General features: G+C 39.7%; 1 protein-coding gene across 50 annotated transcripts in view; it reads right to left on the bottom strand.

Moving 5' to 3' along the window:
• Positions 1-23,078, bottom strand: part of ANK2 (ankyrin 2) — a 310,153-nt gene that overhangs the window by 37,883 nt on the left and 249,192 nt on the right. For 13 of the 50 annotated variants that reach the window (XM_060278521.1, XM_060278531.1, XM_060278530.1 and 10 more), the window contains 11 exons: positions 22,675-22,747; positions 21,751-21,807; positions 18,862-19,006; positions 16,186-16,288; positions 14,737-14,840; positions 12,567-12,608; positions 10,724-10,759; positions 6,525-6,749; positions 4,809-4,907; positions 3,528-3,682; positions 2,055-2,266 (listed from right to left, as the gene is read on the bottom strand). In XM_060278521.1, coding sequence (XP_060134504.1) covers positions 2,055-2,266; positions 3,528-3,682; positions 4,809-4,907; positions 6,525-6,749; positions 10,724-10,759; positions 12,567-12,608; positions 14,737-14,840; positions 16,186-16,288; positions 18,862-19,006; positions 21,751-21,807; positions 22,675-22,747 — 1,251 coding nt within the window. The remainder of the gene's footprint in view (positions 1-2,054; positions 2,267-3,527; positions 3,683-4,808; positions 4,908-6,524; positions 6,750-10,723; positions 10,760-12,566; positions 12,609-14,736; positions 14,841-16,185; positions 16,289-18,861; positions 19,007-21,750; positions 21,808-22,674; positions 22,748-23,078) is intronic. The other 37 variants (XM_060278548.1, XM_060278537.1, XM_060278545.1 and 34 more) reach the window with 11 other exon arrangements.

Here is a 23,078-nt window from a genome sequence, read left to right as displayed (position 1 = left end):
AAAGGATTTCAGTGATTGACATGGCACATTATGGTCCTTAAAGTACTTGCAATCCAAGTTGCTTAAGGCTTTGTGAATTAGCACTAGGGACCTTGAACCTCACCTGATGGCAAATTGGCTAGTGCTGTCAGCATGCTGCCAGTAGCCTGCTCCTGCATTCTGTACTAGCGTCAGTTTTTGGACCAGATACAGGGGTAGCCCCACATAGAGCATGTTACAGTAATCAAGTCTTAAGGTTATCAATGCATGGACCACTTTGGTAAGGCTATTATAGCCTTGTTAAGGAATGCAATTAGTGGGTTAATACTCTTTGAGCCAGCAGAGATGACTCAATGCACCTGCAGGCATCTTGAGATTCTCTTATCTGTGTTACTGGGGAGATTTACCAAGTATCTTTGTGTATAAAAGGGCTACAGCCTGCTGTGTGGGTTGTGGTAGGAGACTGCAGGAATTGTGGAAGGCTGTCTGTTGGAACTATGGATTCAAGTGAAGACTTTCTGAAGAGATTTTGGACCTCCAGTGACAGAGATGGCTCAAGATGTACCTTGCACACCTGTTCCTTCAGAGAGACTTCAACTCCAACCAAAACAGACAATTGCTATTAGCGCTAAAGAATTACCAAAAGAATTCATTCATTCATTCATACCAACAGGCTGCTCCCAGTGCAAATATCCCTGGGAATCATAGATTACCAAGCCTTCTATGTCCTTAGAAAGATTGCCACAGAGCTCCTGGGGAAACCCAAGCTCCTTCTGAGAATTCTCTGAAAAATCTCCAAGCCTATTCAGAGATGGGATGAGGTCACCATTCTCTAGCAAGCAGATGAGTGACAAATTGGACACAGCTCTATATTTTTACATAATTCGTCTGGGAATCATAAAGTGCTTTATGAACATTTAACTAATCAGTCCTTTCATCATAACTTCAAAGCATTCAGTGCAAGTTCACAAAGTCTACCACTTCAAATTTATTTGTAAATTAGACCAGAAATATGGAAGTCTAATCAGTTGTGAAAAGAGGTTAATTGGAGGAAATGGAAGTTAAATTACTTGCTGAATGTGGACGGACAGAGTCATAGTTAGTGAACTCACAACTTTAACTCATCTCCTTTAAACTCAAAATATATTTAATTTACTGTGGCAGTCTTTTAGATAAAATAATATTTGCAATGAAACAGTTCAGTAGCTTCTATTATTATTTTCTCTGAATAAAATAGATACGATTCCAGCCAGCTCCATGCACCCAGCTCAATTCCTTCACTCCTGCTTCTCTTCTCCTTTAGCATAAGTGGGAATACATAGCTGGAAACTTCAGTTAACTATTGCTTCTTGGTATGTGTGAAGCAAGAACTATGCTTAGCAGCTTCCAAATAAACCAGTATTCAAAAGCTTACTTTAAACATGGCTCCATCTCCTAGTTTATTTGGAAGCCATTAAGCAGTACCTCAGTTATGTCATAACAAGAAGCAATTGTTAACAGTGACTTCTGGGCTGGTTTCCCTGCTCAAGTGAAGGTGGGTGCAAAGGAACTGTTGCAGATTCATTGTGTATGTGCATATCCTGGTTTATAAAGGCAGGAATTGTTTGTGCAAAGATAACCAGCGGAGAAATGAGAGTTGTTTCTGAAATTCTGAATTACCTACTGTGACTTCTCAAATGGGAGCCAATGCTTTAGTAATTATCCATTGCTGTTGCTTATTTCCAAATTTTGTACAGAATAGTGTGCAAGCATAGTAAGACACTGCCAAATGGATACCAGTCAGTGTGCACATCTGCAAAAATGATCTAAAAGCAATCATATGTGTGATCGCATCAATGTGGTTTTTTTTGTGTGTGAAGTTTTACCAACATGCATGTCTGTTCTGATCAACTGTAGGAAGGAACCAGAGGTCCAGAATTAGCTTTATTAATTCTTCTAGCTACTGGAATTCAGGGGGAGTGACATACAGGAAAGAGAACCCAGAGGAATAATTAAAAATGGAATGAAGAAACTCCTCTCATCAACAGAAATGCTGCCAGTTAGATAATGTAAAGTCTTGTCCTCATTTCTCTTACCTGAAGACCAACACGAATTCGCTTGGTTAGTGCTCCTTCTGGAAAGACAGCCTGTACTTGAGGTACTACTGTACTGCTTAGCACACCGCCCTCGGGTCCAATGAGGTTACTGTCTTGTTTGACCCGGGACACCACTGCAAAGTACTGTGGGAAGTCCCGAGTGATGATACGACAAATACGTTTCTTCTCCAGCTCCTCTGGTGTGTCAAGGACTAAGTGAAAAGAGACCATAGTTAAACCGAAATTATTTCCTACCGTAAACATGTACATATATACAGTGGTACCTCTACTTACGAATAACTCTACTTACGAATGTTTCTACTTACGAATGGAGCTCCGTCTGCCATCTTGGATGCGGTTTAGATAGGATTTTTTCTACTTACGATTTTTTAGATGGGGTTGCTTCGACTTACGAATTATTTCTCCCAATGCATTCCTATGGGATCCGACTTACACATTTTTTCGACTTACAAATGTGCGTTCGGAACACATTAAATTTGTAAGTAGAGGTACCACTGTGTGTGTGTGTGTGTGTGTGTGTGTGTGTGTGTGTGTATATGAATGCCTCCTTTCTGTAGATACAATTTGAGATTGTTCTTAAGTAATGGTTGCAGCATCGTAGCCATAGTCAGAAAACTACTGGCAGATCTTATTACATTAAAAAATGTGTAGTATATTAACTGACTTTTCAAATCGTACATTGACCAGCCAAAGCAAACCCTCAAAGCTATAAAATTCAAGAGTTACTTCATGCTACTCCTAATGGCCAGTTTTCAACACAAAATAACATCCACTTCTCTAATTTTCTAGAGTTTAGATGTCTCCATGGCTACAGAAAGATTTGTGAACTCTACATTCAGACTACGTTAATCATTCTTATTTTCCACTATGGCCCTACTATTGAATGTAAATGTGGTTGGCAGAAGACCACACAATGTGTTAGGATTGCCATTAAAGGGTTTCTTCAGATTTTTGTAGTTTTGTCCAGAATAACAAATCTGTATCGTCAAAAACTTCATGTCACTTGGATACCCAATAGATCTTTCACTTAGTGCAGGGAGATTTGACCACAAATTTACAAGAATGGGGAAATATTAGTGAGAATTCACAAAATTGCTGGTAAATGTGTTCGTCTTACCCATGAGTCATTTTAAACTGTTCTGACACAGAAAGAAGGCAAACGCCACAAGTCTCTTGATGTTCTATTTATCTTTTTCTACTTGTTCCATCATATGCCACATTAATAGACTGAATGGTCTTGCACACAAATATTCATTGGCCACATGGCATTGTACATGTCAGCTCAGTGGAGAGTTAGCTGCACAGAAACTACATATAGCAAATATGCATAGCAAATGCATGCAGTAATCTATTTGTGGTTGCAGAATAATGTTTTTATTATATTTTTTAAGCTCATTATCATTTCCTTTCTATGGCTTTCAGACCTTTCTCCTTTCTTAGCACACTGTGTACCTTCATCCATCCCATTTAGGATTTCATTCAGCTCATCCTCTGTAAATTCACAGAAATGCTCCTTCCAGTTGTCTCCATTCTCACTGCGCAGGATCACCAGCTCCCTTTCTTTACCACGTAGAGCCGCAAAGTGAGGAATCTCGACAATCACAGGCCTATTACAGCAACACAGCACGTTAAAGGATTGTGCCAAATGGGCAGCAAATCAATACAAGTTTTCTCAGTCTGTTACAAAGTGACCTGGAATACTGCCGGCTTCTTTGCCATTCCTGGATACGATCCTGAAAAAAGCATACTAGAACCACTTTGGAATTATATAGCTTGTTGTTAGGACCAGTGAGCAATGTACTCCCACTTTTTTATATATAAAAACCACACAGCATCTATGGTACTTGCCAAAGCAGCAGGGGCTGGCATTGGGGCTGTAGAATTATAATCTGAAATGAATAAAGCCCACACATTTGAAACTTGTTTTGATGTGTGGAATCCTGTGCAATCACATTTATCATGCAGAATCTACTGTTATCTATGTATATACATATATGGCCACATTAAATAAAAAATATGACTTATAGGAGAATACAAATCTATTTAAGAAACAGGCCACATCTGTCATCAATATGCATTGATTTTATATTGGTTCTTTGTTTCAGTTGACATTTTCCAGACTCATAATTTATAGTGAAAATGCCCAAATGATTATTCTATATTAACCTACAAGCGCAAAATCAAATTTCTGCTCATTGTGCCCATATTGTATATATATGTTTCATCATAACTTGTGTTTCCCATTTTTGCAAAAACTATAAATACATTTGTGTATCAATAGTCTCACAATAACAACTGAATTACATAGGCCATCTTGTATATAATCATGCTAAGTTCTATGTTATATCCAATATATAACATATCACCGTTGTGTTGGTGACAATAGAGGCAAAATATTGTACAGTAGATTCCTACAGTTCCAGTCCAGGTTGCTTTGCGACAGACGTCAAGCACACAACAGCTATAACAACTGTTACATTTCACAGCTAGGAAGTTCTCATGCTAAATCATAAGTGGAGTTCAAGGAACTTTAAGAAAAGGTACAAACATATCACCAAAACAAAAACCACATACCACAAGGGCTGGAAAATGGTCCACTAAAGGTTAGGTAAATACAGAATTTAAAATCATAGAAAGGGACAATGTCATGGGCACAATGACATAAAAATAATATTGCAGAAGGAGAAGAATGGGAAGGCCAGCATCCATCAATTTGTTTTAAGTCTCTCCTACCCAAGAAATTTGGTCCCTGGAGGCCCCAGCTGAAGGATTCGGCTGACCAAACTTTCTCCCTCATTAAGTGGGGGAGGAGCCGTAGGCAGGTGAAGTTTACTGAGTACATCCAAAGCAGCAGTGAAAGAAAGAAAATAAATAAGCTTTATGTATTTTGTTTTCCAGAACCCCAGTGCACTGTCTGCTCAAGAGTGGAATTAGGCTGTACACTGAACAGGTTTCTGCCTTGATTTGTTTAGGTATGCCCCACTGATCCTGATAATTCATAAAAAGAGCTCCCCAGAATTTTGCAACCTTATCTTGTCCTCAGTAGGTTCAGTGGTATGCTAGCCTTTGCTTCTAATATTAATGGGAGCAAGATCCAGTCTTCGGGACTTATGAGCAAATGAATTAACGTGAGGCTTGGCTTGGCAGGAAGTGTTCAGTGACTTTGATTTCACTGCCAGGACGCCACTCAGGAAAGTGCCAGCGGTGTAAGACATGCCCTTGAGAAATGGTATGTAAACTCTTAGTACATGTGAGTTTCCATAGACATTCCCCACTAGGCTGAAAGGGTGGGGTGGGGGAACCAAAAGTTGTTGAGTTTACTGTGAGTGTATTGGAAGGAGGAGAAACAGGTAGATAGAGGAAGAGAAGAACTGAAAATACAAAATGCGACAGCAAAGGCTTTCCTTAGTTTGGGTTTGATGCTTTTCTTTAAATAATTTTCTAGTATTGAAGGGCGCTTTCGTAAACCCTAAAAGCGACCGCTTTATCACAGATGTGCATCTACCCATCGTTTCAGGCTTAGGAATCTTCTAGTTCCTCTATTGAAACACAGCAACAACAAAATAATGAGTTAAATGGTTGATGGTTTTTCCTCCTATGCTGCATTCTAGAGATACATCCCATTCTTTCCCCAAACCCCATTCTCCAGAACTAAACGAAAGTCTAGGAACTACAGGGCTTTAAATTTGCTTCACACTGGATTTACGCTGTTCCTTTGACATCTTCATCCTTTTATCCGTTTTCAGCTGAAGCCATTCGCTCTAAGCAGAGGGGGGTTTCCTTTGATCATCCATTTTTGGATGCCACCATTGGTAAGGGAAATTGCTGATAAAATAAAAGTGTTGAAAACTGCTGGTTTCAGCAGAAAATTGCTAAAACAAGTGCAGCACGTCTGATCTTTCTGTAAGGTACTGCAGTAGAAGGAATAAAATGCAGCCCCAGAAAAATCATAGGTTTGTGCTTCCCAGGCAGTCCCAATTACTGAGAAAATATCCTCTGAGAGAACACAAGTCCCCCTTGAAAGCAGCTTTAGCTTTTCTTGCATCTTTCAATAGGTGTTATATTTACATTTGCAACATTTGTGCTATTTTCATTTTACCCTTAAAAGCGAATATGTAATTAATTGACTACAATCACGAAACGATTTCTGCTTTAAAAGCCCAGCGTGGATTAAACAGACTTATTCCAGGAAGCACACTAAACCTTGAGTTGTAGCTACTGGTGCTTTAAATAAGGGGGGGGGGGGCAAAACAAGCTAGTTGAATTATTGCTGGCCTAACAGTGTTGCGCTTTTCACTGCAGAGCCCATCAGCATAAAATAAATCAGATACAACATTTTCACTTCGAGCACTGAAGTGCTGAGCCACCCCAGAGTAGATCACAAAAAGAAACCATCTTTTTCATGTGTGTTTTTTTTAAAATTATCTTGGATAATTAAAAAATTCTTACCCAAGAAACTGAGCACCAGAAGGCCCAACTTCAATTAAACGGCTAGCCAGACCTTCTCCTTCCACCATTGGAGGCATTGTGGCCAGTCTATGACGTTTGACCAACCGGCAGGTAACTCGTGTTGGAGCAGTGCACTTCCGGGGTGGAATAATTATTCGAAGTCCATTGTGTCTGCAACCCCGCATAGCACCACCTCGAGCATCCACCATAAAACTCACGAGGAAACTGAAAATTGGGAGAAATAATGCAATCTGATTTGCAAGTCAATCATAATGTTCGTTACTAAATGTCCATTCTTACTGGCCTGTGTCAACCAGAATTATGTGTTGTGTGCTACCTTATATCCACAGCTTTACATATTAATTGCAATGAAGTAGGTGTAACTATTACTGTATCTCTTTTCAGTAATAATATTAATAGAAATCAGACCTAAGAAGATTTCATATATGTAAACTCATGACAGTTAATAGAAATGCAAAGACACATGATTATGTGTATTCCTCGGCCTGTAAATATCTCATTTCAACGGGTTGCGTTATGCAACTGCCCACAAAATTGCAGTCATGACTGGCTGTGCTGGTTTGTATATGTCCATCAGCAGCATAGTAAAAGATTAGTAAAATAAGAATACAAATAGTATTCGGATACTCTGAGATTACATAACAGATACTGTAAATAAGAAGTCCATTTCAATTTTTGTAGATTTGTAGAGTAAAGATTCTAGGACAGCAGGCCAGATCTTTATCTGAACCTAGCCTTGTGGGCCAAATTTGACAGTGGGCAGGGTCCATTTGACATCACAATGATGCCATGCCAGCTGATTGAGCACTTTGAAGTCCCTAAACTGTGGGACTCCATACCAACATGCAGAGCTTGTGAAGAGTCTGATGTTTTCACTTTACCACCTCTCAGCTGATAGGTGGTAGAGGCAAGGCCAGCTTTCTACAGGAGCTGGCCATGTGAGAAAGTTCCCTGCAGGGAGATGACTCGCACACCCTATCTGGCACATCAGCTGATGGAGGGCAGAGCTGGAGCCTGCCTTGCCAATACACAATCAGATCCACACTTTGAGTTGTGCATTGGCAGTGGTGTCTCTACCTGTCCCACACTGAAGTTGCATAGGATGCTAGATATGGGGTCGTGGGCACAATTCAGGGGAAATGGCCTTGCAGGCTATATTCGAACTCCTAGCAGGCAAAGTGGGACCAGAGGGTACATAAGACCTATAAGACCTTGGTTTGTTTTCATAAAACTATGAATGAAACCAAGCAAATTGCTGGCATTCTTTAACAGCTGGCAAGATCTCCACCAAATGGTTAAGGAAATGTGGCCATAAAATGGGCTGAAATTGGTTAGAAAATGCCAACACTACTTTCCCTTCCCCGTTTTCTCTAATGTTGCTTCCCCTTGTTTCCTGCTTTCTCCCATCCTCAGTCCCTTTAAGCAAAATTGCATCCTTTAATGCCTTATATACCGTAAATGTGTATCAGATACAATACATCACTCTTCACAATCAGAACCTTTCCCCAGTGAGATCTACATGCAGTTATAACAACTCTCCAAGCTAATGGGTGATAATTAGGAGACACAATTTGCCCTCCTGAAGCATGCCATGCACCCTGCATCTTCCCTTTTTGACCTATCTAAGGCTGCCAGTACTTTTTCCCAGCAGGGTTCTTGCCCCTCAACATCATGAAAAGGAGATGAGACATTATGGAACTTCCAGCTACAGCAACAGAAATTATTTCACCTTCCAAATTTTCACTTATTGGGTACATCTCTTAAAAACACACACACAGTTGGCAACTCTACTTCCAGAGAGTGCAATTCAGTGCGGTGATTCTGCCACAGTCTACAAACTGTTTGTACGCCTTTGGTCTAAATGTGCAAATGTGCTATTTCTTAAGAGACGGAGCTTCTTGGTTTTAACAGGATAATGACATACCGTATTTTTCAGCCTATAAGACGCCCCCATGTATAAGAACCCCCCCCCAATTTGGGGGGTCTCAGATTTAAGGAAATTTGGGAAGATGGCCCCATATATGAGAAGCCCCATATTTTTGACACTATATTTTAGGAGGGGGGACTAGTCTAATACACGGAAAAATACGGTAATTCGGGATGCTATATACATACATTCTCTCTGGGCTGTTTCAGTTAGATAACATTGAATCTTGAGTTTCAATTTCCCTCCTACGGCACTTATGGGTTGATTTTTTCTTTATTAATTAAAAGGTACAATTGATGTACTTGTTTTCATAATGATTTAATATGTAAATTTATTCTTCCTTCTAACAGTAAAACATTATTCTGGGTATGTGTCATAGGCCAGATGATGCAATGAAAACTGCAGACATTATGGTTCTCTGGTTCTCCCTAAACATTCTCTTTGGAGTGATCCATAAACATTTCAGAATAATTTCTACAAGGTCACACTTTATATGCACTAATATAAATATAATTCATAATAATTTATTATATGCAACCAATTTCCATAAAGCCATGGAATATCACTTTCAGATAGAGGGATAAATAATTATTTTCAACAACTCAACCCTACGTCTAAAAATGATATAAACAGCAGGAAACAGCAAAACATTTTCAGGGAGGTTTCATTTCAAATGCACAGAACTTGCTTTCATCTGTAAACCTCTGCTCATATGAGAAAACAAGCTATATCAAATATAATAGTACACATTACACACACACACGGCTTATCCAGTTGGCCCCTTATGCTCCCATGACATAACAGAAAGACTGTCCATGGAGATATGGTAGCAAAAAACTTGCAGAGCTGTACTCATAGTAGGCAACGGGAAGGTTGTGGCATCTATGGATAAATATGAATTGGATGTTTATGTTTGCATAGCATCCAGCTAGGGGTCAGAAGAGGCTAGACACTGCTTTTAGCCCACTTCTCATTCTTCCTTCTTACATACTACCAGCCCAGAGGATGATCCTGGTGGTTAGCTTTCTCCTCCTTAGTTTCAGCATTGCCTTTGTAGAACTCAACAGGGATGGGGAGAAAACTAGATTTAGTTAGGTCTGGCTGCTGGCTGCCATTGCCTGTAACACCTGCCTTCTGTTCTACCAGCCCCAGCAGGCTGGGAGTCCTATAGTCACACCAGAGCAAATGAAACTATGGTTGTAGTCTTTTTACTAATGAAAAAGAGACAGCATGCTCCACACAAAACATTCAGATATGCTGGTACATTTGAATTAGTTGGTTAAGCAGGCAGGGAGACATGCTTCTCGTCACTCAGTTGGAAACAACAGCACCTCAATAGACTACATCCACCACAGCCTCACACAGGAGGTCTTCAAATTGTGATTACCATTTGATGCAGGGAAACAAGGAGATAGCAGCAGACAGTTAGTCACAGTGAGGAATATTAGATACAAAACAGCTTGATCAGGTTGCTTCAGCATTTTTTTATCAAGTGTGCAAATAATAATAATGCAGCAAAATAGTTGTGCTGCATTTTAGAGGGACAGCAAAAAACTAAGAGACCAATCAAACTCCTACTTAAAGTTAGTGGGCATGTTTCTCCTTGCATGAAGGCTACCGAATAGAATTCAAAATGGTCTTTGAGAAACTAAGGACAGATTTTCTCTGGACAAAGGGTACTGCCTACATTTATCTGCATTTAGTTAGGCATGATAATTTCCCTTAAACTTCAATATGATGTATGCATTTTTAATTACACGAAGGATTTCAGCTCAAGACTTGATGGCTCCAGGCATCTGCAATATAGTTACAACACACTATGCATCTGAATTTATTGAAGCAAATCTGAAATAGAGCTAACGATTTGTAATGCACAGTTTTAATTGTAGACTGAATTTTGTTCATGTAAAAATATTGCAAGCCTAAGCACTGCTTCTAAATTTTTCCCAGTTACTTTAGGTATCCAATTAATAATTGCTTACAATATTTTTGTGAGGCAGGGAGTGTGGGAGAAAAGGATTGCACATGACAAGATTTTGGAGGTTTCTTGCGGGGAGACAATGTATTTCCTTTGTACTCTTCAAAATGTAGGCTGTTAACATATTCAACAGACAGAAATCTTTCTCCTATACTAAGCAATGAATGGCATCAATGCACCAGAGCATCCTGAAGTGAATAAACAAAAAGGATGGCAGAAGAAGGAAGGCAAAAGGAAGGCAAGTATTAAAAATGAAATTATATATAAGTTCACCTGCTGTTGTCATGGTCAAAACATGGAGATGAGTGGCTGCAACAGTAGCAAAAAAATAAAAATAATGGATGAATAAATGAAATAAAAGGAGGAAGAGAAGCTGTTTTAACCTACAAATGGAGAGATGTAAAGTAAATATGTAAACACAGATTACAGAGAGAATATAAATACAGTATAGGTGCAAAGATGAATGAAACAGGATGTCCCTCCCTGATCCCTGCTGATCATAGCTGCCAAGTTATCCCTTTTTTAAAGGGATTTTCCATTATGCTGAATAGGCTTCCTCGCGAGAAAAGGGAAAACTTGGCAGCTATGCTGCTGATTGGGGGGGACTCAAGCCCTCATTGCAAATTTATCCCACCTCCAAAAAATATGGAGGCCACATAGAAACACTTGCCTGTATCAGTGTTCCAGGTGGTTCCATATGTGTGCAGATTCCGTGTGCCAGATGATACATAGACTAATATGACATAGAGAAATAGCAGGGAACAGTTGTCCTGTAATACATCTAGTTCATGGGCAACTGCATATGGAAATAACCTCTTCAATGTTATATCTTCCATATGATACAGTTAAGAGCTTTTCAGTGGCCTCCATATGGCAGGTTATAAAGCTTTAATCCAAAGGTAGCCAACATGGTTCCTTCCAAATGTTAAAGGTAAAGGGTAAAGGGACCCCTGACCATTAGGTCCAGTCATGACCGACTCTGGGGTTGCGGCGCTCATCTCGCATTATTGGCCGAGGGAGCCGGCGTATAGCTTCCAGGTCATGTGGCCAGCATGACAAAGCCACTTCTGGCAAACCAGAGCAGCACATGGAAACGCCGTTTACCTTCCCGCTGTAGCGGTTCCTATTTATCTACTTGCATTTTGACGTGCTTTCGAACTGCTAGGTTGGCAGGAGCTGGGACCAAGCAACGGGAGCTCACCCCGTCACAGGGATTCGAACCGCCGACCTTCTGATCAGCAAGCCCTAGGGTCAGTGGTTTAACCACAGTGCATGTTATCGGACTATAATTACCATTAGAACTAGCCACTGGCTAAGCTGGTTGGGAGTTACTTCAACTATATCGAGAAGGCAACACACTGGCTACCCCTGTTTTAATCGATCATCAGGTACTTGGAATGGACAAATGAGTTCTCTAGGGAAGTTTCTTTTTATGGGCTAAAATAAACCAACAACAGCTGCAGCACAAATTGGGTGTCAAACTCCTAACACTGAACATAGTACCACACAATTCTGAATTCACTGCACAATCCTATGCATATATACTCAGAAGTGATTGTTATGATGGACCCATCTTAACTCTTAGCTGCCTTTTTTTCATTCTTGCCTCCCTGGGGGAAAAAAATCTATTGATTATCGTTGAATTGGCCAATATAGGCCCATTTCCATTCCGCATTCTAGATTAACACATTTGACATTAATTATATGTCTTTATTTTTTCAAGTTGTTCACATGTTCATATTAGGACTCATTTTTGTTTATTTTTCTGACTTACGTTCCTTATTTCCAATTTCTTATCCTATCTGCTTCAAAATTGATGCATTCATTGCCATAGTTCCCTTGTCTGTGATTGTGGGGGGAAATTGCATCTTATTATTTTCAAGGATATGAAACTGCTGTTCATAAGAAGCTTTTTTTGAATAAGAAAAACTTTATTGTAGGAAGTTTAGAAATACTTTATTAAAGAAACAGCATAGAAATACTATTTGGTTTAGAAATACTTTAAAGGCTTATATGTAATTTTATTTTTATTTAAAGAGCTTCCAGCTGCTAGGTCCTGTTTCCACTGCTGTTTGTGAGAATACCATACTGGGTTAAAAATAAATAAACCAGTTACCTTGTTAGCAGTGATCCAATATCCTTTTTTGAAGACAGGCAGCTAAGAATGATAACTCTAATTATTTATCAATTTTATGCACCAGTGCTACATCCCCTCCATAATCCTCCCACCACCATCAAAAATGAGATAAATTTGGAAAATTATCCTGGGAATTACAATATCCTGAGTTTCACAATTGAAAATCTTTCAGAAATATTGGTGTTGGCCATTAGAATAATGGAGAACAAAAACCTGTGTGAACACTCATAATAAGAATCAAACGGAATAAAAAACAACAACCTACCACGCAGCCCAGCCCGTAGTACAAAGGAGACTTACCAAACCAATATAGTTCAATTTAATCTGTACAATCTAGTGGACCATTCAGATGTTGCCTTGTAGAAGTGTGTTGAGGAGATACAGATTGTGTGGGCAAAGCCTACGCATGAACAGCTTGTATACCCATAGGCTCTGTGCAGATAACACAATCAATGTGTGGATACTGGGAGATAGGGGTAGCAGGTGAGATCCCAATCTATCCTTCACAAATTGATTACATGAAGATATGTTTTCTAAACAAGGTTTAAGGCCTTCCCCTTTAGTCTAGTGCTCTGTTTCAGGCATGAGCTTCAGAGCTTCTCCATTTCATTAGAAGTAGCCAATTTATGCCTGCATTCCCTTCCTTTGTGGAATAGATGAATGCATTTTCTGCAGGCACACATACACATGTTTTCTGTGCACTGAGGTAGTTACCGTACACACAAAAAACCCTCTGAAAATGGAATCCATCATATGCTGATACTTATTCACAGAGTAAACTTAATTGAACTCCATGTATTTTTTGCCTATTGCATTTATTTTTTGCTTCCAAGTTTTTTAAAAAAGCTACTAGCTGATATTGTGCCATCATATTACCAAGCACACAGCTGAATATATATATATATGGGTGCCAGTATACGTCAGTTCTGATGTAAAGGCCATCTGTTCATTCTTCTTCCTGCTGCCACTCTTTCTAAATGCATCCAGAGTGTTCAAAATTTGACACTATCAAATTGTATTTTGTAATCTAAGGTATAAGAATGAAAGACCCAGCTCTTCAAAGTACCATAACATCAAATTAAGATAATTGATAATGAAACTATATTATTAAGAACATTATATTTGCCAGATTGCTTAAATGGGTGTGGTGCTGGTATCCCTTCTCACTTGACATTTTCCATGTCCTACAGATTCTAGCTCTAGTCAATTGTTCTTCACATCTAGGTGATGCAGGAGTTCCAATCATGTGGAAGCATGTGTATGGGCATTTGCTCATGCGTAGGCTCTTGGTATGCACATGGTCAGTGATGTGCAAGACATTGGGGGTGGAGTCAGCAGTGTACTCTCACTGCCCTGTTTACACAGGACTGAATAGGATTTTTTATGGTTCATTGTCTCTTGAAGCCTTCACCTCTAAACTGATGAAGGCCTCCTGAAAGCAGCTAAGAACTGTGAATGCCAATTTTATCCATTACTACAAGTATAATAAACTGTAAAACTGGATGCCAGTTACTAGCTAGTATAAAACTGCACCTTTCCAAAGGTACTGGCATTCAGTGGCTCAATTGGGTATTTTGCGGACCTCACACTTTAGATGTAATATATATTCTCCTCTTATTTTGAAATGTAGTAAGCCATCACTGTTGAGTCTGAGAGTCCTCCTGTTAATTATGCTGAGTGAGGCCCTTGACTTCTGCCCCCAAACCCCACATGAAAGCACCACTGACATTTGCTTTAAGTGGTTAATATCTTCAGTAAAAAATGGTCATACAAGGTCTGAGTCTTAACCTCTGAAATCTGGACTCCCAATGATTTCAAGAGTCAACATTATATTCAAGAGCTTTAGGTCTGGCTTAGGGCATGTCCACATTACCGATTTGTATTTGTTTCAAATACAAGTTTAACAGCCATTGCTTCTAGCAAAGAAATTTGTTGGGATCTGCACAAATATATTTTTCATTGACTGTTGAAGTCACAAATTCTTTGTGGTGTGGTGTCATAATGGTTTCAATATGAAGTGTACTTGAGTCCTTTAATCTGAATTGTTAGAACTTTTGCATTGAAACAATAACACAGAAAAATGCACATCTAAAATAAGCATTAGTTCAAGCTGCTGAGATTCTTTTGTCTTCTGTTGTGTATTACTTACCCAGAATGAACGGGGCTAGCAGAAAGAGTGACATTGTCCAGGTTGTCAGGGCTCCAGCTTAAGCGATATGAATTTCTCTCACCTTCTTTGGCCAATGTGGATACCTTGAAATGCAAATAAATTTAACTTTTCTGTTTTTGAACCCTTGTTCTTCTCTTTATTTACAGCACTGAACCAACCCAAACCAATATTTCTATGCCTCTGATGAAGTTGGTTCACAAGAAGCTATAAAATTCTAAAATGAAAGTGTAAAAGGTCATGTGTGTAACTTAGTTAATGACCAACTAAATATACTTCTGAGTTATTTAGATATCAAGCTCTACTCTGGAATCACTGTGGCAGCAAAACATTTAATTGCTCCTAAATGATTTCAGCCCAAACAATTGTCATCCAACTAAGTTATAGTCAGAGTAAACTCAGTGAAATCAACTAACATAACTTGAGTCCCTTGATTTAAATTGGACTATGCCGGGTATGCCTTAACTGGATACACCCCTGTAGCTTCTACCACTAAAAAGTGGCTACATTACAACCTAGATTTGCCTCACCATGCCCTAATGTTTCTTGTGCCAGAAGCATTTCCTCTGTCAGTTAATTTCTGTCAGAAAATTATAGAACCTGGATATACAGGACTTATAGTCATTCCTCCCTTTAGACATGTATATTACTTCAGCTGTGAAGCACACATATAATATTTATCTTCTCGGAACAGTGTATATACCTCAGTCGGGACAAATGTGATTGCAAAGCACTGACCCCCAAAAAACAGCTATACAGAGAATGCACTTACAAATATTATGTCTTACTAGCTGGCCCTGCCACGCGTTGCCGTGGCTAATCCCTGTGACTGCCACCACCCTGTGTCGATCCATGACATATCATGCCCCCTTTCCCCCAACCCCCGGGTCATCCCTGTGACTGGCCCCACTGTGTCCTGACCTATCCCGTCCCCTCCTCCCCCCAACCCCCACCCAGGTGAGTCAGTACATCCATTTGGCCTAGTCTGTAAAGGCTTCAGCCTAGTATGTAAACGACAGCCGGGGTGCTGTTGAGAGGGAAGGTTCTTTTCCCAGAATGCACTTTATAAGATTAATCTCACGGTAGCATAGGACATTGTGTGAAATTTGAATGCTATCGGTCAAGCGGTTTCGGTGAAAAGTGGAAACACACCCACATGCTGTTTTTACATTTTTATATATATAGATGAAGCAGTTATCTGCTTTATACTAAGTGGATTTTTTTTTTTTGCTGACAGACATATAACTGTGAATGATACGGAGGGAAATTATTCAGCTAGACAACATTATAAAATCAGGCAAGACCCAAGAAAGTTGGAACACAGAGCAGTTGATAGTTCACCCAAACAGTGACAGCGCATAAAAGACAATTAAGAATGGCAACATTAAAGTTATCAGTTGAGAGGCTTGCAAAGCTACCATAACATCTCACCTGGTGGCTGGGGATAACAACCGTGTCATCAATCATGGCGCTGTCTCTCAAGTAGGAGGCGTGGCTCAGCGTATGGGACCTGTCTGAACTGAAGGATCGTAGGCTGGTAGGTTGGCAACATTATCAGCAGTTGAGGTGGTGTTGTGAAGATGGGATTGTGGGCAGAGCAAAGGATTGAAGAAAGCATGCTATTAGCAAATTGAGTGCAACTTCCAGGGGGATGATTTAAGCACTTGAATAAAACCCTCCACTCTTTTTTTCTTTTTGCACCAACTTTCTTTCTCTTTTCTCAAAACCATTGGACTCCAACAGAATCCCATTCTGTTCAATCTACAGTCTGGAAATAGTTTGAAGTAGTGACCCTGTGGCTTAATGGCTCCCCTTATACAGTACTTAAAAGCAACAAGCAACCCGTTCCATTGTTCGTCCTGTTGAAATGTGTGTGTGTGTGTGTGTGTGTGTGTGTGTGTGTGTGTGTGTGTCACTCATAATTTTAAGGTAATTTTTCAGGAAGGAAAAAAAAATGAAGTAAGTTCCTCTGACAAGCAACGGTGTGCTACTTAGTCCCCTGGAAGGTACACAGAAGGTAGCCAGCCATATGCTCTTTTCGCAGTGCGCAATTTTGCCTTTATATACCAGCAGAATTTATAAACAAGCAAAAACAAAACAAAACAAAACACTGTCACCTTTACGTCACCTTTACGTCACCTTTATATGCACAACACTACCATAGAAAATCATTTGCAGTAGCAATGATAGATGCAAAGCAAAATAAGCTACTTTCGTACATCAACTAACGGCTTAATTGAACTGACTGCTATCACCTCAAATATCAAAATGCAAACATACTAAGCTACATGGAGTTTCGGCTACAATTATGTACCTCAAATATTGATTAAGAAGCTTAAACTATTACCAAGCTACAGGTCATATATTTTGTGTTTTGTGTGCAATACTTAATATGTTTCCAGTTGCCTAGTAACATAATAATGTTAGGAATAAATTAAGATTGCAGAAACAGTTGAGTAGAAACATTTATTTACACAGCACATTTTACTATCTCAATGTTAACTATTAATGGGTATTAAACTTGTAAATATGGGACCCAGGTGGCACTGTGGTTAAACCACTGACCCTAGGGCTTGCTGATCAGAAGGTCGGCGGTTCGAATCCCTGTGACGGGGTGAGCTCCCGTTGCTTGGTCCCAGCTCCTGCCAACCTAGCAGTTCGAAAGCACGTCAAAATGCAAGTAGATAAATAGGAACCGCTACAGCGGGAAGGTAAACAGCGTTTCCATGTGCTGCCCCTGTGCATTAGATCCATTTGTGACTGACTCTGGGGTTGCGGTGCTCATCTCACGTTATTGGCTGAGGGAGCCAGCGTACAGCTTCCAGGTCAAGTGGCCAGCATGACAAAGCCGCTTCTGGCGAACCAGAGCAGCACACAGAAATGCCGTTTACCTTCCTGCTGTAGTGGTACCTATTTATCTACTTGCACTTTGACGTGCTTTCGAACTGCTAGGTTGGCAGAGCTGGGACCAAGCAACGGCAGCTCACCCCGTTGCAGGGATTCGAACCGCCGACCTTCTGATCAGCAAGCCCTAGGCTCTGTAGTTTAACCCACAGCACCACCTGTGTCCCAGTGATTCATAGAATCTCACATAAAAGGACCCAGGGGCAGTGAGACTAGGACCTCTAGGGCATTTCCTCATACTTGCCAGAGACTGGTTTTCTTCTTGCATGTCTTATTGAGCAAAGTCAGGTACAAACAGTTCTTTCTATCTATTGTAATAGCTATATATAATTGAAAATGGGCAGCATGTTAACTTTGTTATCTTTCGGAAATCAGTATGTGCCTTAATAGTTTTTTAAGCCTGCCTTTAACTTGCAGCATTGCACATGCCGTAAAATAATCAGTTAAGATTTTGGTTGAGATCATCGTTAATTGCAACCACAATGGTATTTTAGTTGTTCCTTCAAAACTGAACGACTCTAATAAACAAAACCTTCAAAATTCTCCATGTCTACAGCATGGATGCGGGTATTTAATGACAGATGCCACAAGGGAGCACTGAAGAGAACATCATTTTCATGCTGCATAATACCTACCTGGGCATAGTGCTAATGAAAGCATACAAAGAGGGGAGAGAGAAATAATAAACATGGAACATGATTATGAAAGAAAAACCATGATTGTGAAAGAAAAACTAGAGGATCTAAAGCTGAGCTTCTTAAAATAAGCCAGTTCCATAATAGATGGAAGAAGCTACATTTTCCATAGCACAAAGCAATAGCACAACCACTGCATTGCATAGGCTTCCTTTATTGCAATGAAGATCCATATATTTAAGCTAACAATATCATATGTTTAGTGCTTTTAATATTCAGATGGAACATCTCTGTACCTTTCATTTTCACGTGAGCTGTGATTAGGGTATTTGGCTGAAATCTGAGGGGGGAGCTTTATGTACACATTTCAATCCAGTTCTCCCTCAGTAAATATTCTTCCTCAGTAAATATTCTTCTGTGAATCTACAAGGTGGGCATTCTCCATGCCCACCAAGTCTCTGGGCCTTGAAAGTGTCCTAAAATCCATCCAGATACTGTCCTAGGTGTTTATTCAGCAAAAATACTATAGATGTGTTAGAAAAATATAACATTATTTGTGCAGTAGTACCTGTCAGATCGGCCTCCTTCCAGGCTGTACCTCAGGTAGTTCATACCATCTAAGAACTGGCTGCTGGGTAAGGAATCGTCACCTAATTCTTTCAGATCTTCCGCTCTAAGATATTCTCCCCCATCTCCTGTCATAGTGTCATCACCTTGAGCCAAAACACACAAATTCACAAGATCAATAAACTAATGAAGACCTACAGCACTGGAAAAGTATGGTCACATATTAGGTGGATCACCTCAAACACAAACAAACAAAACAGGGAACATTATCCTCATTCCTGAAGCACAGCAAGCACAAGCTGTTAATACACACTAAGAAAACACTGGCAGAGTAAGTGGGATGATATCAGTGTAAGTTTAAAAACAAAACCCATCAACAGCACCTCACATTGAATCAGTCTTTTGTCCTTTGCTATTATACACACTGTTGGCTGAACTAATTTTGCTTTTGTTCCTTTTTTCCACTTAGTTTCTTGGACACAGCTGGTCTCTGACATAAACTGCTTCCACATGAGACATTAAAATTTGACTTTGAGCCCCTATTGCACTATTATGTGCCATATGAGAATGTCATTAATGTGGGACAGAATGTAGAAAAGAAACAGAAATATATATATTCTAGCCAGCAGAGAGTTTATATTGGCACTACACTCTGATTTTCAGAAAAGCTCAATTAAGTATCAGATGTGAACAGAGAAAGCTGCCTAATGTTTGGATCAGGCTATTTGCCCATTTAGCTCAGTATTGTCTACTCATACTGGCAGCAGAGGTCTTTCCCATCAGCTCCTACCTGATCCTTTTAAATGGAGGTGACAATGACTGCACCTGGGACCTTCTGCATGCAAAGCAAGGAAGAAACAGCATATATAAAATCTGATGGGGAATATATGTTTATATAAAGAGAGATAGAGGAAGAGCTTGTGCAAATGGAAGAGCTTCTCTGGACCTGTAGTAGGGAGCATTTTTCTTGTGCAGTGATCTTCCACTAAGTCAGAAACAGGCCTTTTATGAACTGCGAAGATGTTTGGATCCAAGGAAGCGTAAGTTCTGGATCTTAATTCAAACTTTGTAAGGCACCAAGGCAAAACTGACTTTCAGATTACTTTCAAAATAATAATAAAAAGTGTTACATTAAACGTTCCAACCATAACAGAAAATGGTTCACATTCATTATGAGGCAATGATGCATTGGATCCAGACTTAGTCATGCGTAGAGCAGACCCAATGAAATTTGTCTTAAGTTTGTCCATTCCAAACATGAATGAATCCGAGTCAAACCCTATGACTACACAGTAATCACCTTGAACCAGCAGCATCTAGTAATGACTGCTGACCTAACAGTCTTGCACTGAACCAATGAGCCAGACACTCTCTCTATAGTAAACACAGTTACCATGAGAAAGAGTGAATATGTATCTGTTCTGATGATGCTCACATGGAAAAGCAGATCAGGAACTGGGGGAACGTATTCCTCTTTTAGAGGAATCCATACTCTTGTATCCTCCTCTCTCCAGGTACTCTTTCACTTAAACTTAAATCATGTCAGGGATTTGTAACAGGGTAGGGGAGCCTGTGACCCTCTGGACATTCTTGGGCTTCAACTCCCATCAGCCCCAGTCATCATGGCCAAAGGTAAGGTATGATGGGAGATGTAGTTGAACATCTGGAGGGTCACAGGTTTGCCACCCCTAGTTTGGTGTGTTATTCTTTGTGCAAATCTTTGTAACCATAACTACTTCAGGGTATTATATTGCCTCTTTGACCAGCCATGCTGTCTAGACCCAAATAATTGTCAGTTAAGTGATTACAGATGGGCGTCACATTATGTCAGCCACACACAGCTCTCAAAGGCTCTTATGGAACTGTTGGCAACTGAACCGCTAAAATGGAAATATTGAACATCTGTCCCTGCTGAATCATGAGAGCAGCAGCATACAAAAACCATATTCTTGCAATCGTCTGATGGGGGGAGGAATACAAGAAGAACACACACACACCCTGAAATAAAGGCAAACACTGGGGCATTTTGCAGGTGGTATCTTTGGAATCTTTAGAAACCTGTTTCAGTGGTAATGGCAGGTAAAGCATCCACTACATTAAAGAAGCCTTCTACAGGAGCTACACATTCATCATATTTCACTATATTTATCGCTTTTTTGAACAACCTGGTAGGTGGCCATATGCCAATACAGAGGCTACCTAGTTAAACTCTGCAAAAATCCTTAACTTTCCTCTAAGAAGAATTTCCAAGGCCTTGAACAAATATATTGGGTTATTGAAATACATTTCAGGGTGGGGCGGAGCATTCTTTCTTAACATGAATCTGAACCTTTAGCCTATTCTATCAAAACTACATTCTACACAGCATAACATGATTTCAATTAAGAACTTGACATTCTCTTCTAAAGAGGAAGCCATCTTGAGGAACGTCACACAGTAAAGAAAAACCAACATAATTGTTTCTTAATATTTATCAGTGATCTCCCTGTTAATGAATCTTAATGCCCCAGGAGGGCACAATACTTAGTTAATACAACCATACAAAACTAGCAACTAAATACTAAGATCACAGAAGGTAATTTTATTATTCCAATATACTTTATTTAAATCTGAATTTATAGAACATGAACTATGTCTTAAATCTTCTTAAAAGGCAGAACAAAGCACCCAGAGAGCCAGCTACAAAATTAAGGCTCCGTTTTGGGGGCCAGGGTGGGCAAAACTGAAATCATGCAGAGACCCACACACACACATTCACTGGCATAGATCAGAGTTAGGCATTCCATAAACATGTGTCTCGGTTTCAGAAAAGAGGAGAGGGACAGTAAACAATTAAACAATAAAATAAAAACAGTTTTGTGCCTCACTCTAAGAACTCTTAACACTGTACCTGCATCACTAAAGGCATCCTCATCAGTGAAATGATCATAGTCAGAGTGTTTAAAAGCTGCATAACACATAAGTTAAATTTCAGGAACAGGGCCAAAAGGGAGCAACTAACGGCATATGGTAGACTGGGAAGAAATCTCATTACCTTGCAACCAAGAGAAAACCAAAATTATTTAAAATAAACATGGAGGGGGTGAGGGAGCGGTATATATACTGAACAACAGGAGGAGGATTAGAGAAAATCAAAGTAATTCTTCACATGGTAGATCAGTCTAGAGGCCAACACTCGATGAATCACTGGAGATTCATGATCTGATCCTCCTACCTCCAAATTTCTCTTTAAAAGCAGCCATTTGATGAGTAGCCCTTTCACCGCTGGCATTTTCCAAATACAAATAATGTGCTCTGCCCACCCAGCTATTTGCTCCAATAGAGAAAATATATAGGTAAACATATGCTTATCCTAACAGGGCAAACAGCAGCTGCAAGATGGTAGGGAGGGAGGGCTAAACTGAGACCTCCCAAGAGATGAGATCCTAAGAAGCTGCCAGACCATTGGTCCATCTAACTCCGTATGATCCACATGGACTGGCCAAGACTCCTCAAAGTTTTCCACATGACTGTTTCCTAATTCTACCTGAAGATGCCAATGACTGAACCTGGAACCTTTTGCAATCAAACCACATACGTTATCACTTAGCTATGCCCCACCTTCATCTAATCACAAATCTGTAATGTCTCTTATATTTGATGCTAACTTATCCTTTAAATAAATAAATAAGCATTTGTACATTTGTTTTTTTAGCCTATGGTTTTTCCCCCAATCTTTTGAATTAGCCACTTTAAGTAATGTGATGGTTTCTTAAATCCAGAGTTCGGTATATATTATAACCAGCCTGGCTCATGTGGTTTGTGGTCAGCTTACCTTCCTCATCAGACACATCCAAGACTTCAGTCATAGTTTCAGGTACATTGAGCTTGTGTTTCTCAGTTACAGTCTGGAAAAGAGAGAGAGAAAGAGACATCAATAAACAGGTTAAATCGTGGGAAACAACAACAACAAAAAACTGCTAAATATATATATTTATAAGAAAACACCCAGGCTAATACACATTTATCATAGTATTTTTCACATTTCAGTCTCACTCTGACATTTGAATCATGTTCTTCCTTTAAATACGTGGGAGTCCATCTTAGTGAAGACCTAACTTGGAAGGTCAATACAGCCCAGGTGGTTAGGAAGGCCCAACAGAGACTTCATTTCCTTAGGGTTTTGCGAAAGAACAAGGTTGGACAGCATCTGATGATTTCCTTCTATCGGTCCACGAT

This window comes from Zootoca vivipara, chromosome 9 (genome assembly GCF_963506605.1).
Source record: "Zootoca vivipara chromosome 9, rZooViv1.1, whole genome shotgun sequence".
NCBI lineage: Eukaryota > Metazoa > Chordata > Lepidosauria > Squamata > Lacertidae > Zootoca > Zootoca vivipara.
The sequence above is the reverse complement of the archived record's forward strand: the minus strand, read 5'-3'. Positions and strand labels throughout refer to the sequence as shown.